The sequence below is a fragment of the Benincasa hispida genome, chromosome 8 (genome assembly GCF_009727055.1).
Source record: "Benincasa hispida cultivar B227 chromosome 8, ASM972705v1, whole genome shotgun sequence".
NCBI lineage: Eukaryota > Viridiplantae > Streptophyta > Magnoliopsida > Cucurbitales > Cucurbitaceae > Benincasa > Benincasa hispida.
Window position 1 is genome coordinate 57,866,401 of NC_052356.1, and position 16,955 is coordinate 57,883,355.

Consider the following 16,955-nt stretch of genomic DNA (forward strand, 5'->3'; position numbering starts at 1 on the left):
CATAAGCGTCAACTGCCCACATTCAACTGTTTAAAATTTGAAAGGGGCGTTAAGTTGATACTGACCCTGAGATTGCAAAGCGCTTGCCCTATGTATATCCCGCCAATTGAGTAGGGTATCGTGAAACTTCCAGGGTCGCGCATTTTCAGTGGAATAATGGTTTTTGACCTTTTCGTTAACGCCACGATTGCAAACTTACCTGTGCTTCTTTTCTTCGTCACCATGTCCTTCAAAAACTTTGTATATTTTGGCATTTGTTCAATTGCTTCAATGAAGGGGATGTTGACATATAACTGTTTCAGCATGTCCATGAAGCGATGGTACTGCACTTCATCATTTTTCTTTTCTTTAAGTCTCTGAGGGAATGGTGGCAGCTGTATTTTCACGGCTCCCTGGTTCATAGGCTTAGAAGTGGACGCAACTTCTGGTTCCTCTTGAGTCAACGGGATCTAGGGTTTCATCGCAACTGGAATAGCCTGACTTGGCTCTTTCTTCTCTTCTGTACTATCTTTCCACTTCGCAAAGTCACAACTTGACATTGCTCCTTTCTCGTATTCGTTGAGTTACGCGGGAGCTCAGTTGAACTTGGTAATGCCTCTTACGATCTACTTTTGAGCTCCCCCGCAATCTGTCCTATCTGAATTTCGAGATTGCTAATTAAAGTCACCTGATTCTGGAGTACTGTTTCTTCTCAATATACTGCTTTAGTAAGCTCTCCAGAGATGAAGATTGCAGCATTTGTGAACTGCTAGCTTGATTTTGTGATTGACCATTTGTTCATGGGAAAAATCCTGACAGCCCTTCTTTTTGTGCCATGGGTTGAAAATTTTGTTGTTGATTTTTCCATGCAAAATTAGGGTGGTTTCTCCACCCAGGGTTGTAAGTATTGGAGAAAGGATTATTCTTTATGAAGTAAACAGATTGTGGATTCTTCTGACACTCTTCCATCAGATGGGCTTCTTTGCAAGTGGCACAACGTCGCTCGTTTGATCGATTGTGTTGACCTGCCCTCGATGCGTTCTTGGGCCACTGATTATGATGCCTTGTATTAGATTCATCATCGCATTCATTTTATTTTGTAGGGATGTGATGGCCCCATTATTTGCGTCACCTTCTTTAATTCTAAGTCGTTGATCGTTTTCCCTCGAGTCTTCGTGATTCTTCGAAATGCGATCAAGGATATTTTTCGCCTCGTCATACGTTCTGTCTAGCAAACCTCCAGCTACTGCCGCATTGGCAGCCGTCTGCGATGCAGGGTTCAACCCATGATAAAAGATTTTCATTTGGAGAAAACCGGGTAAGCCATTGTGTAGACAATCTCGCACTAGTCTTTTAAACTTCTCCCAGGCACCACTGAGTGATTCATCAATATCCTGTTCAAAATTTGTGATCAACTTTCTCCTTCTTGCATTCTCCGTTGGGGGGAAGTACTTCTTCATGAACTTTTCAACTACTTGTTCCCAAGATGTGATATCCCCTGGTTAGAGAGAATAGGCCTATTTCTTTGCTTGGTCGCACAATGAAAATGGGAACAGCGTTAGTCGAACCTCCTCAGCTGTGATATTTGGCCTCATGATTCCGGGTGAGAAATCATAGAGGCTGGGCGACACATAGTCCCGGATGGGCCTATTGCAATCGTTCGCCAAGAGAATGAGGTTTGCCATGATATTATTTGCGTTTGATGCTCTGTCTTCTGGTTGCTCCGCCATGTTAGGATTTCTATCTTGCTGTTGTTGGCGGTTGTTTCTTCTTCTTCTTCGGAAAGTTCTTTCAATTTTTGGGTCGTAGTTGGGCTCAGGAACTTGTCCTTCGCTTATACGATGCCCGTTTCTTCCCTTACCAATGGAGAGGCAGTGCACAGAGGTTGAAAGCTGCAAAGTGAATCAAAAAAATTACCATTAGCGCGATATATACTGTCATAGTCCCCGACAACGGTGCCAAAAACTTGATGGCTTATAAATGTGATGAAATAATGATGTGAAATTGCGGTGGTGAACTATGTGTTGCACATGCAAGTTTTTCTAGTAAAATCCAAGTATAAACCTTACTAGGTTTCCTGGTAAGTCTAGGGTCGAACAAAAGGACTATTGAGACAATATGCGATGGTAAATTTTTGGTTCCTTTGCGGTGACAAAAACAAATATTTGGTTGGTATGTTGTGTAAAGTATAAATCTTATGCAGCAGAATTTAGTAAAGAGTTAATGACAGCGAAAGTTACAATGAGTATGGGGGAACGGGTTGAGAAAGGACTTAGCTAACACTTTCTAAGATTGCGTTCAAGTTAAGTGATCATGCTACACACATACAACAGCATGTCATCTCTCAATGCAAATGCCATGGTTCCTAATTTTAGGACGCATGTGATGTATATGATAATGTCTATAAGATTTATGTCTAAGCCTTTATTCTTGTCTATACGATGACGAATGATACACACATATACAAGGTGACCGCATACTATCATATCCTATTTCTAGGGTGCGTGCGATGTATGATAGCAAATAAAACTTATCTCTAAGTCTCTATCTCTTGCTCATGTGGTTCTAATCTGACTTTCTCAAGCCTAGATTCTAACCTAACTCTCTCAAGTCTAGGTTCTTTCTTTAGACTACTCTCTCAAGTATCTCTAAAGAGTGATGGACGCATACATAAGACAAGATCATTGCATAAAATGAAGATCTTAGGTCATGCTAGCTAAGTGCCTCTCAACCCATTCAGAAATTTAGGCACTCATGCGCAATGTGAAGAGATAGAACAAATGTAGAGATGCAAATTCCATTTTATAAATAAATCAGAATACAAAACGACAATGTAAAATAGGGATAGAACGCCCGGTAGCAATGTCTTGCTCCCCGAGACTTTTACACTGTGTTATACTCTACTCTGCCCAAAAGAATGTTCTTGCTTTCGCAAGTATCAACCCTCTCTTCGTTCTCAGCACTTCTCGATAGTCTCTCAAGCTAACCTGGAATGATCTTTTGGCTTCTTCTTCTCTTCGTTCACCTCCACCTTCTAAGTATAAGAATTGCAGACTACGACTATCTATGATCTATCTTCTATGAGTATGGCGAACTATGTATATTTCGAGCTCCACAGCTCCGAACTGGAACTACTTTGACGAAGGTGGCCCTTGGTATTTATAAAGCTTTAAGGTGAAGAACTTTTCTCTCAAATGATTGCAATGATGGCGATCATTAATTCTTCTGTCTGATGCGCCGATTAATGGTCACCGAAAAGTTTATTGTACTTGCTACAGTATGTCGCTAATGGCTTGTCAACTAAATTCGGATTCGGCTGTCGTCAGCTTTCCGTCCCATCATGAGTTATTATGCCTCATCTTGATGCGCCGTCTTTATGCGGCCATCTACTTGAGCAGATCTTTGTGAGCGCATACGATCACATAGTTTTGTGGTCGCAATCTTCTAATGCACTCGGGCACCGAATTCCTTGGATCACAATTTGCTTTGCGCCATCACATTTTCCTGCACAAAATAAATAAATTAGCTGCTTTAATGCGATGGGCGCATGCAATCACAATGTTCTCAACTTAATGCTTTTTGACACGATTTTACATGTTTTTACCGTCGCATTCCCACATTGTTTTATATCTTTGCATTGTTATAATGTGCATTTCTGTCCATTATCAGAAACACATGGGAATAGAGCATTTAATATTAAGGGTAAAAGTGGTCAGTAACAAATAAATTTTAGAAAGAGGTCAGTCATAAGCATTTAATATTGAGGGTAAAAGTGGTCAGTAACAAACAAATTTTAGAAAGAGGTCAGTCATAGAAAAGTTTTTGCTTTTTGGGTCATTTTGTATAATTTTCCTTCATTTTGCTGTTGATATCATCTATTACTTTTAATTGGAAGGCTTTCAACTAGCCTCTCCTTTTGATGTACTTAACTCATTGTATTTTCCTGGATTGAATGATATCTCACTCTTGCACTCTGTGCACAATGATAGCACCAAGATGTGTCATGTGTCAACCTAATTAAGATATATTGGTGTACTGGTTGATCCCGCTTTTTCTGCTTTGAATTGTTAAAAATAGCATAGATTTTTACATAATGTGTATGAAGCAATTATAATAACAAAAAATAAATATATACAGACACAAAGAGAAAATGTATTAAAAGAGATGCGTAGGGAAATTTCTCCATCTTTTTTTAAATACAACTTATTTGTAAATGTAATAAAATGATTAAAAAAAATCTATTTTATCATTTTTCTACGTTCGAAAATATTTTCGGCAATTTTATCATTTAAAATAATTTTTAGAGAATTAATGCATGAAATAATGAATGGTCTTAATTTATTGATTTTTATTGATTCAAATGCAGGAAGGAACATTTTGGTTGGTATGAGTGAACATAATATTCTCACCTCGGTTCAAGAAGAAAATATAGTGAATGTTAAAAAAATTGTATATAAGTATTTTTCCTTGCTTTCGTTTAGAAAAGAAACAATTTTTTTTATCAAATTATTAAAAAAATTTGTATTAATTAAATTTGTAAAATTTATTTAAATTTTAATGATGGCCAATAGTAGGTGTGTTAATTTTCTAACACAAATTTTTTTATCATAATTTCTTTTTAGAGGTAATAACCTATGAAGCACAGCCACAGATACGGCTACACGATAGGGATACGGTCAGATACGGCTACACGATACGGATACGGTCAGATACGACGATTCGTCAATTTCTAAAAAATTAAGATACGTATACGTCTAAGGATACGTCATCTTTTTATTAATTTTTAATATATATATTTCTAAAAACAAGGATACTAATACATTGAAGATACATTTTCTTTTTCTTAAAAAAAATCTAGAATATAGATAAATTTAGCATACAAGTTAATAACAATAGCACAAAATAGAATACAAAACTGAAATTTCAATACAAAAAAACAACATATAAGATGTTAAGTACAATAGTTAATAAAATATAATAGAAGAGTGACTCATATTGTAAAGAAGAAGAAGATTAGAGGGAGAAGTATGAGGATAAACGAAGAACTTTTTATTGAATTGTTGAAGATAACCATGGTTATATTTTAATGGACTTTGTGGGACTTAAATATGAAGATGAAAATTGGATGATTCTAGGGTTTGGTCTTTTATTTATTTAGTTAGTTTTATACTCGAGTAGTAAGCTTTTTAAATAGATTGTCTAATTTTAGATTGGAAAAAATTAGATTTGCTTGTCCTTTTTCTTTTAAAAAAAAAGTACACGTAGAAATAGATACGTCAAATCGCATGTCAAATACGTATCTGAAAAGTATCGCGCGTGTCAAATACGTGTTTGATACTGATTATTTGTCTCACATGAAGTATTTGTACTTCATCGGTGATAATTGTTGTTGAGTTAAAAAAAAAAAAAAGAAATAGGAGTTACCTAAGATTAGGAGTGTAATTTTTGTCATGGAAATTAGATTCAAATCTTAAATCAAATCTGGAAAGAAAAAAACCACATTGAAATTAGAGTTTAAACTATGGTTTATTTTCCTTTTTTATTAACCTTTTCTAAAGATTAACTAATAAATATTTTACCATGTGCCTTGCACGTAGTCTAAAAGGTAGAAAGACAACTTATCCAGAGTCATTTCACAAGTTAGATGTTAATAAAAATCACTAATTGACCAGTACTTTTCCTTTTACAGCCATCTCCTTGTGGTCTATATAACCCACCATAGATAATTCACATATAGGCTAGTTTCTTGATTTTCTTTTCATCAAATAGCTAGATATAAATTAAATTTTAAATTTAGTATGGAACTAACTTATTAAATAAATTATTATGAAAAAATATTAATTCAACTTAGAACAACTAATTAATTCAAAACACTAATGAAGTATTTCCTCCTAAATCAAGAAAAAAAAGTAGAAGAATTTTGGGATACGAAAAATGGTCAACTCCTAATTGAAATTCACTTCTTGTTTGAAATCAAGGGAGCTGTAGTAATACTAAATCAAATTTAATATCATTTCATCCCCACTTTTCCATCGGTATATATTATTGGAATAAATAAGAACAAACTGTAGGAGGTTAGGTCCATATTGATGGGATTATTCGATCTCGATCTCGGTTGGACCATCCTCTTGTACAGATCCTTGAGTATCAATTTCTTCCGTGAGTCCAGCTGATTCCACCGTCTTCTTAACCCATTCCTTTAATGGATCTTCGTTTAAATCAAGCCTTAGAAGTCCAGCAAATAGCCCACCTGCAAAGGCCACTGGCTCCTACAACAGTTCAAATTACTTTACTTTCACATGATATCTTTGATATGAACTACAAAAGACAAGGGCAAATCAAAGTTATTAAAGTGAGTGTTTTCATCTAAAGAATTCATGCTTCCCAGCTAATCAAAGCCTCAACATCTTATTTTATATAGTTCGGAAGGAACCATACCAACAAAGAATCCTAATGCAACGGTAAGAATTTGAACTGAGATTGCTTATTTAGTAATAAATGATGAAAAACCAATAGACACTCAAACATTCAGTCGCAACGAGTGATTGGGACTGCTTCAATTCTATGGAAATGTATTTGGCATAGGAAAGTAACATTTACTTTTGGCTTCAGCAGTCTCCATAGCAGTGAGAATTTTGGAAACAACCAACATTATAGGCTTGTTTGGATTGTTTAAGCACTTAAAAAGTCAATCAAAATACGTCCAGTATCTCAAATGAGCCTTTTGCCAACCGTCAGTTCAGCAATATCACGAGTGTGAAAGCAAATGCAACATGGTGACAATGATGAGTCTTAGAGATGAGATGTTGATAAGGTTTCTAGCAAATTTTAATCTTACAAAACAACAAGGAAAGAATCAGAAGAAGTTATCCAAACTCAAAACAATTTAAATAGTATCCTGACATATCAGCAAGAACCAAATGTGTATAAGCACCAACACTGGATTCTTTCAGCCAGAACAGGACTCATTAATCTTGTGGGCATCCATTGGGGCAGTTTCTACTTAGATTTCATTGATGGGTAGAATTTTAATACCGAGTAGTATAGTGGCACAACCCAAGGGGAAAATCAGAGCAGGGGCCGGTGTACGGTAAAAAGTGTTTAGTTTCAGTCTTTTGTGTAGTATGAATCAAGTAAACTTTATAAGAGGAGGTTTTTTCTCGGAGATAAGTAGCCAGAGTGGCGTATACTTTTTAGCTTCATCTGTGAATGCTCTGTCACACTGAGGTAGCAGGAAACAAAGAAACCAATACAACAACCTGTCTTATTATCTTCATCCTCTAGGATTTTGGTTCTACAGTAAGGTAACCAATATAGATTCATGAATGTGAAAAGCATGGTTTAAAGGATTTGTGAAAGTGATGCCAACTTAATATCCTCTAGATGAGAAAATACTAAATTGCCAAAATTTTCTTTAAAGTGAGCATTACTCCCCGCCCCCTAGGAGTGAGGAGTGTGGTCGAAGTTCTCTTTTGCTTAGAGTTTATAAATTATAAACATCTTTATACAATTTCCTCGATAAACAACCTTCCAGATCATAAAGGCATTTTTTTCTCCTTTGAAGTTAGTTCGAGATTATTGTTTGCAGATTATAAAAGTTGACTCAAGAATACTTATGTTATGCAGTCGTTGTCATCAGAGTCAGAGAGATGGAATGGTTAACTTGAGTGTCTTATACTGTAAAAATCTTCCCCATGGTCCTGCATAGTTCTATTAGTTTCAACATGACATGACATGACTAGAAAAAATTTAGATCCATCCATCCATCTACCCTAACTCGCACTTGTAGGCCATATTTGTAACTCTACTCGAAAAGGCAATTGGTTATCAAAGTAAATCTGTCTTTTAAGTGCTTTGGGAATACAATGGGAAATTAATTGAATCCTCCATATTTTGAACATACTCATTAATCAAGACCTTAATCCAGTAGAAACTAAGCGAATCAACACAACAGCCAAAACCCAGGAAGGTTTTTTGATGTAAGAGGTAATTGAATACCTTAAGAGCTTCTTTGAGAACGGGATCCTCAACTGGATTGAAGAAAAATGCAGAGATGCCATTTGTAGGATTGTTGCAGCGGAGACGAAGAAAGTTACCACGCACAGGTTTGTCGGATGATAAAATGGAATGATGATTCCGTCCCTTTAATTTCCCCATTTCTCCAAACTTTCAATAGAATCAAAGAGGAAAATGGAGAACATCGAAGAAGAGAAATAAGAGGGAAGTTATAGAAAAGAGCGAAAGCAATTAAAGACTGTAGAGATGGGCATACCAGAACGCTCGTAGCCGAAGAGGAGTGAAGAAGAAGAGCGGCCATGGGTAATCTCTGACGATGCCAATGGAGCAGAGCTGCTTCTGATTGACTGGAGACGGAAGAAGACGATGAAGATATTGCGTTCCAGTTGAGACAATGTCTTCAATTCGCTTGTTTTCTTCTTGCAATTGACCAAACATTTCGAGAAACAGGCACATGTCCATCGTCTTTTTAATCTACATTTAACTTGGCTACCATTGGCGTTGGGTTACCTATGTCAAAAACTCATTTAGAACAAATCTTAATTTTTTTTTTTCTTTTTGCATGTATTTAAATCAAATCGGTTAAAATCACTTTTTAAAAAAATAGTGGACTTTAAAAGCATATCCTTCTAATTTTTTTTAGATTTTTTTAAAAATAGATCAATTTTTTAATTAATATTTAGTTTTCAATTTTATAGTTTTGAAAAGAAGGTTTATTTTATATATTTTTCTATTTCCCACTTAATCAAATTTATTTTATATTTTTATGAATTTATTGCATTGTTTTTTAAAAAATATATACTATTTTTATTTTTTCAAATAAAGTTATTTCCTTAATATTTAAAGATTAAAAAGTTGATTGTAAGTCTACTTTAGTTATTATATCTAAAATAAATGAAATGTTTTTGTATTCATTTGCCAAAAATTCTAATGTAACTAATTTTTCTAAAAACACAGCCGTTAACAATTATTTTAAAAGCTACAACAATATCAAACAAAGCCTTAATTTGACACAACAACCCAAAAAGAAGATTGAATGCCACGACATATTTTTGAAATAACATCTACTAAAGTCTATATATTTATATTTATATTGTGGGGAAAAAAAAGCACGTTACATATCATCTCAAAAAAAACATGTCAATTATGTCTATTGACTTATCAATTACCATTATGCTCGAAACTGCTTAATTTTATGATAGCCCTCAACAATACATAAAGATTATAATCAATGCTAAACCATATAAATGGAGTGAATTATATTAGAAATACAATTTTAATGAAGAGATTGAATATTCAAAGAGATGTTTGAAACCACTTTTAAAGAATAATGGTAATTGAATATTCAAAGTGATTAAAGAATATTTTTGAGTGAATTTTTTTTATTAAGTACTTTATCCAAACATGCAGTACATGAATAACAGCTATCAAATGGAGCACAACTAATTTCATTAACCCAACCAGCTGGACTCGACAGTTAATTACAGTCTTCAAAATTTAAAACAAAGTGAGGATCCTGTCAAAACTTCTAAGTTACATATTAATATTACACTCTGAACTATCTTACATGGAAACCTACAAACATTCTTTCATTCGTCCTCATCATCAGAACTAGCATATGCCAAACCTAGTAAACTCTTCACAGGATTTTCAGCTTCCGTCTCGCCTTCAGTTTTGTTTGTTTTCACTGAGGGACTCTCTTTCACCTTTTCATCGTCAATGTCATGCTTGGGATTTGATAAATCTGCTTGATTTGAAACTCTGGGCCTTTTGGGTTTAACTTCCACTACTCTTTTCAATAGATCTTGCTGTCTGCAATCGAGAAAAGCATTGATTTGATTACATATATAAATGAAGTACACAGGCAACCAGGCCGATCCATAAGAAAACATTAAGTGTAATTGGGCTGCAATCATACAGACAGAGACCTGATTCCACTTTTTGGCTTTGGCTCAACACGAAGCGCCAAGGGAACGGATGCAGGTGCAGAATCAGCCAAACTAGCAGCTTTGTATTCATTTGTTAAGGAAATGAGACAACATGAGGGGTTGAGAGATTATTTTACCCAAGAGGAGAAATCTTTTAGAAGGAAAAAGAAAACCACCATAGCTACTTTGAATGCTATCATCACATGAGTATCTTTAAATTGCATGACTACAAGTTTTCATTACGAAAAAGGATATCTTGAATGCTGCAAAGGCTCGTTTCTCAGTGCGTCTAAGGAGGCGCTCTGCATCCTCTTCTGCTTCCATCTGCTCCTTAAGATAGAGCAAATCATCACTGTCCAGGGCTGCAAACTCCAAACTCAAGTCAACATTAAGAATCCAAAACTAATATTAAGAATTGTTAGGGGATGTACACACAAAGACACGTGGAGACAGAGAAAGAAAGGGTTACCGCCTCGTCCATGAAGGTAACCTCCACGTTCTCCTGCAACCTCTTGCATCTGCTTGTATCAGCCACCCGGTAAGAAAAGCCAAGATCCCTGCCAGGGCATGTTATTAGAAAACTTTCCTCAGGATCTCACAAGAGAAACCGAGCAACTTAAGACTGATGGAAAACCATAAAAGTATAACAAGTATTACACACTACAGAAAAGGCATAATGAGAAAATGTGGGAAACCTGCAGATAACCAATGCTAAAGATCAAAGGAAGAAATGAATAAAGTGTGTGTAATGGCCAATGCTCTGATGAAAGCTTGACCACCCTAACCAAGGCAATTTACTTTAACCTACAGGATAAATGCATTGTCTCACAATGCGACACACAATCACGGATGTACCAATGGAAACCCACAACCACTAACACCACAGGTCAAAGGAAGAAATGAATAAAGAGAGCAATAAGAAACAACCTAGTGGATACTTCAAAAGAACGATTTTTTTTTTTAATTTCATTTTTTTATCCGTTATTTCAACAGAACAATATTTACAATACATGAGAACCTAAATCTACAACGTATCAGATATTTTTAATAAACAGTCACTTCAATTAACAGCATATGAAGGCCAATAATTCCTACATGAAATGAGATGTGGTTCAAAACCCAAGGGGGGAAGGAGAAAAGTTTTTCTTGACAAGCACAAAAATGTGCATTTAATCAATGAAAATACTATACATCTCCTGGTGAATATGAAAATGATCAAAAGGGAGGAAGTGGGGGAACAATAACTTGCCATGAATCAAGGCTAGAAAATTAAAACTTAAATCTAGACCGCCAGGATATATTCCCAAACACATATAAGCTTTAGGTCTAAACAGCTTTGGAAAATTAACGAAAATATCAATATTGCAGATACATCTCTGTAATGATCAGGGAACCAATTGGTTGGGAGTTGGGACAGGGACCTACCATTACTAAACCAACCTTTAGGTCACGCTTGAGATAACCAGTATGATCCTTCTGCTCATACTTATAGGAAAATAGATTTGGGAACTGACCTTCTTTGCAAGATGTAATTAGTACAGAAGGATAAACGAGTTCGCTCAAGCACATGGAAATTTAAAGCTTCGTCAAATGATGCGCTGACTCTACCACACAATGTCAACTGTTAAGTGTTAAATGTTCTATCTATGAGAATTTTACCCTTAAAATTCCAGGTTTAAGAAATGCTGGCTACTCAGAGAAACATGAAAGCTCTATCCAAAATGCCTATCCAAATCTGTCTCCGTCTAAGAAAGTCAAGAAGTAGATTATGATAAACAGAATGTGGCAACAAATTTTAAAAACAGTTTCTTAAATCAGTGAATTGTGAGGGAAGGAATAAACAGTATATTGTCACTTACCATTCCCTAAGTTGGTTGGTCTTATCATAAGTCATAGATTATAGAACCCTCTCAGTTTGTATTGATCATATTACTGCTACACTACAAACTTTTCTTCCCCCTTTTACAACTAGAGTGCTCGAGCCTTACTTCACTGTTCATCATGACCCACCCCACTAATCATCGGAGAAGCTTAGCTTTAGCAGATAGCCCACTCAACGCTAGCTCCAAGACAGCATTTAACACTTTCTTGAGTCTTTCTTGAAGACATAAGTTGAAAACTTGAAAGTAGAGCTAGAGAGTGAAACAACATTTAAAACTCATAGTAATCAATGGTCCAAAACATCCAAAGAAGAAGTATGAAACTACGCTATACACCATACTTCCTACCCTGTCTCCCATCTACCGGTATTTGAATGCCAAGCTTTGAAAGGAGGGCAACATTGAGTCAATACGCGTTTCACACATCACAAGTAAATTATTATGGTCCCGTTCGGTAACCATTTGACTTTTTGTTTTTTTAAAATTAAGCCTATAAACATTTTTTCCGGCTCTAAATTTCTTGATTTGATATCCATTTTTTACCAATATTTTCAAAAATCAAACTAAATTTTAAATACTACAAAAAATAGTTTTTAAAAATAAATTTTTGGAATTTGGAATTTGGCTAAAACTTCAACTTAAGAAAGATGCAAACCGTTGTAAGAAACCGAAAAGAAATAGGCTTAATTTGCAGAAAACAAAAAAAAAAACAAAATTGTTATCAAACAAAGCATCCGTTAAAGAGTTTCACTTTTACGAAGAAAAGAGGGATTCATTTGTGCTGTGTCTACTCTGGATCGATTACGATTATGTAGAAGAATGAGGACAGTAATGAAAATCATCAAGCTGATAGTCAATTTCCTCCGTTTTTTTTCTATGTAATCAATGCAATGTCCGAGTACAACTAGTAAGAGTGTTAAGACAACAGACTAACTCTCAAGTTACAGCTTGAGATTGCTCAGCCCAATTCGGAAAAATGTTAACTCAATAAACTGATAAATGATTATACGATAAACAAAGAAAGATAGAGAACCTAAATAAAAGGAAACTTATTGTTCAAGAAAGAGCGCAAATGAGCGTGGTTGAGGCAAAATTGCGCTAACCTTCGCAACCATTCGTTGAAACGTAATATCTTCATCGTCTATCTTATCCTTCCCTTTACCCCACTTCTTGTCTGCAATTATAAACAGCAATGGGAATGGCGGCTCAGAAAAACAAAAATAAGAACAAGGATCAAAGGTCCAGTATAATAATTAAATGTGGGTACCTTTTGGGTCAGAGAGATTGGTGTATTCGCGAACTTCTTTCCCAGCCATTGCTATTAATCTCGATTGCTTCGCTCGAACTAGAAACCCAGAGGAAACCCCTTTGGCAGGCTCCCTCCCTCCTGATTCCTTGTCGCTTAGAAAGATTGATTGACCGGCGAAACCAACAAGCAAGAAAGCAAAAATCACTTGCGATTGCGTTTGCGTTCGTGCGAGGGAAAGCAAACAAGCAATGAATCTTCCAGAAGGGTAATTTGGATTTGGGTTCAACGCCCTGTTCCCCAAAATTATCGGGCTTTTCTGGTAAAGGCCCATAACTCACTACGGATTCAGATTGGATTAACTGAAAATCTGCTGTTTTTAATGGCAAATTGCAATGCACAATACTTTAAGCGTAATTTGTTTTTTAAAAAAAATTACGAATATAGCAAAATCTAATTTGGTCCTACCAGCGAGAGACCATATTAGACTTTGTGAGTTGAATCTAACTTTTCTTATATTTGCAAATTCTTTTGCATTGTGTTATATCTATCGATACTTTTGATATGGTTGTTATATTTGCATATGTTTTTTTTAAGATTCAACTCTCCATTCTCTCACTTGTCATTTAATTTAATAAAAAATTCGATTGACCTATTTTACGATGATCATTCAAATTTAGTCATCTACCATCGCTCTAATGTTTTCTTAGTGTAATTCAAATCCATGATAAAAAAAAAAATATCAATTTATTTATGGATCATGGTGTCTAACAAATCACTTATCATGTTTATTTCTCTAAATATTATTGATCAACTATTCGATTCGAATTTGTGCATTAATCTGCCTGGATGTATATTTGAACTCTTTTAATTAAATGACTAAAAGATTTTACAAAAGGTTTTGGGCTCCAAAGTTGGAATAGTTGATGATATTGTTTAATGGATAACTATATTGGATTGTTGATGTGAGTTAGGGTGTAAATAATATCTCACAATCAATTGAGAGAAGGGGTTTGAAACCCAAACTTATGGGACAAGAAATTGTAGGGCGGGTTTGTTTTACAAGTTTTTTTTTTTTTAAAATATTGTAATTAAAGTGTGGGGTGAGGAAATCAAACCTCAAACCACGAGATTGATAGTATGAACAATATGTCAAATGAGCTACGCTCTTGTTGGCATTTGTTTGTTTTACAAGTTTCCCCATAAAATTTCAAGTTATTTAATACCTTTGTTTGTTTCACACAAATTTAGTTTTTAAAATCTAAGATATTATACCTGAAGCTCCATAATCTATTTAATATGGGTTTTTTTTAATACCCTGCAAAAATATGATATTTTTATGTCAAGAATATGACCAATAAAATATATCTTGATTAATTAATAATTAATATTAATTACTCATTATCAATAATTTTAATTAATTATTAAATAAAAATTAATTTGACTTAATAAATTTATCTTTACGATTAATAGTTTATGGAATCTTAACTATTTAATATAAGTTATTATTATGATTATCAATATTCTAATTAATTTATAATAATTTAATTATTTTTAGTAATTAATTTAAATTAATTAATTGTGTTTAATAAAGATTTAATATAAAATTATTTTTTATTTTTATTTTTATTGATTAAATAATGCTAAATTTATTTGATGATTATAATAATTGATCTTGGATTTAATTAAGTAATTATTTAATTTTGGTTTCTATATACAAAATCGATAAATTGTACACACATATTTAACATCCAAACATTAATATCTTGCATATCCAAACACGGACATTAATTATGTCAGACATTTAAAATTTAGACATTCAGATCTTAGATATTTAATATCTATATCTCTAAAATGTTAAATTGTCCTCAATACGAGGAATAAAACAAATTCTTATTATAACAACGTTGTTTGAGTTATTTTTGTTGTACAATGAAGTGTTTTCTAAATAAGGGCTCATTTGTGAATTATTGAATGCAATGACAATTCATTGTTTATGGAATTTAAGGGTGAAAGAAATAAAGCGTCAAATATTTAAGAATTATAGAGTTTATAGAGCTTGAATTGTTCAATAAAATCCTTCCTTCACTCAAAGTAGTCTAATATGGGAGCATAGATTATTCAAGAGAGAGACACTAGAAAATTGGTAACAAATATTGTGTAACCACTTATGTACATTTACTAGTATTAAGCCACCTTATAAATATGGTACAAACATTTTTTTATGTACAACTAAACTAGAATGACTTACTCACATGACTACCTTTTAAATAATTAACATCATTTCTATGTTAATCTAGAACTAGCTTAATGTCTAAAGTCTTCAATAGAGTAAAGAAATGCATCCACTTATATAAATTAGTCTTTTTCAAGTTTAAGTTAAAAATTGACATGTAAAAATAGAAAGGATTAATTATTTTGAATGAATAATATTTGGAAGTTTTGTCTTAAGCTTTTTTTTCCCCTTAAAAGCACTATAAATTTGTAAAATTAAAGTTTTTGGCAAATATGATCCCTCTAATTATTTGTTCGATGTAATGTTCCTTGATTTTACCCATTTTATCGTCATTGTTGAGAATTCACAATTCATCATCTTTAGTAAAATCAAGGTCATTCATGAATTGTTTTACTATTTGTATATTTGTATGTACATATATATAAACATATAAAATAATAAATGATCTTTTAAAGAAAAAAAGATATAGATGATCACCAATATGGATATAAAGTACTTTTTTCTTTTAAAGTATAACTATAAAGTAAATTAATAGCTTATCTGTTTACTATTTGTTCAAAGGTAGTAAATACAGAAGTTTTTTACATACACCAAAATGCATAGTTTAACGGGGATTGATGTTGTAGGTTTAAATCCATATCTCACATTATTGTATTAAAAAAATTTTTATACACTTAAGTAATGTAGATACAAAATAGGACATATTTAAATAATCAACAATATACCATAATCATCATATATTAATCTCAATATTAGCTAAATATTTTTAAATATACCAAAATGTTATTGTCTATCAGTGTTTTATCACTTATCACTATTTGTCTGATAGATAGTGACATTTTATTATAAAAATATTATATTTATAAATAAACTAATTCATTTTCCTGTATTTAAAAATAACTTATTGATTTAAATAGATTATAATACGTTTTAAATTAAAATTTTTAATTTGGTTGTGTATTATTTAAAAAAAAGTTTAAAAAATACATACATACATACATACATATATATATATATATATATCCTTTAATTAAAAATGTATTGGCTCTAAAACCTAGGAGGATATGAACATAATATACATAAGAAAATTGGAATGGTCAATTCTTGAATATTTTAATAAGCCAAGTGGAAGATGACACAAGTTGCCCTTCAAATAAAATAATAAATAGGTATTCTAAAATAGATCTCAACATGCTGGTCACACACCTAAAACTGTGGGTTTCTTTTTTTCCTTTTTTCTTATTTACTGCAGAGTTGTAGTCAAGTAGATTGTTAATATTTTTTTATCCAATAATCATGAATAAATGAAAAAGGTAAGTCTAAAATATTGTGCAAATGGAAGAGAAAATGGCCCAAAACCCAAAAGAGATTTGTAATATTAAAACATAAACCCCACCACTTTCTCATGATAAATTGGCTTTTAACTATACATTATAAAAATGGATATATTTATTTTTAAATTAGGATGAAATTTTAGTGGTGAAAGAATAGGACAACAAAGTAATATTATCTTTTCATGTATAGGAAAATATAAAACTACACATCAATCAAAATTTAAGATTTCGTTGGATAATCATTTTTATCTTTAGTTTTGTTTTTATTTTTAAAAATTAAATCTATAAACACTACTTTTACCTCTAATTTTCTTTCTTTGTCATTTACTTTTTACT

General features: G+C 33.1%; 2 protein-coding genes and 1 non-coding gene across 3 annotated transcripts; 1 reads left to right on the plus strand and 2 right to left on the minus strand.

Annotated features, from left to right (window-relative positions):
• Positions 1–1,299: 1,299 nt before the first annotated feature.
• Positions 1,300–1,406, plus strand: LOC120084265. Its single transcript, XR_005483630.1, has one exon. It is a non-coding gene; the product is annotated as a small nucleolar RNA R71 (small nucleolar RNA).
• A 4,499-nt stretch (positions 1,407–5,905) lies between these two features.
• On the minus strand, positions 5,906–8,447 carry LOC120082633 (UPF0426 protein At1g28150, chloroplastic). Its single transcript, XM_039037884.1, has 3 exons — positions 8,252–8,447; positions 7,978–8,145; positions 5,906–6,248 (listed from the first exon to the last, which is right to left on the minus strand). The coding sequence occupies exons 1-3, from the start codon at positions 8,294–8,296 to the stop codon at positions 6,075–6,077; spliced, it is 387 nt and encodes a 128-aa protein (XP_038893812.1). The 5' UTR covers positions 8,297–8,447; the 3' UTR covers positions 5,906–6,074.
• Positions 8,448–9,420: 973 nt separating this feature from the next.
• Positions 9,421–13,300, minus strand: LOC120083727. The gene is made up of 6 exons (XM_039039581.1): positions 13,071–13,300; positions 12,907–12,977; positions 10,393–10,441; positions 10,179–10,285; positions 9,924–10,006; positions 9,421–9,807 (listed from the first exon to the last, which is right to left on the minus strand). Exons 1-6 carry the CDS (start codon positions 13,117–13,119, stop codon positions 9,585–9,587), a joined length of 582 nt encoding a protein of 193 aa, XP_038895509.1. The 5' UTR covers positions 13,120–13,300; the 3' UTR covers positions 9,421–9,584.
• Positions 13,301–16,955: the final 3,655 nt, after the last annotated feature.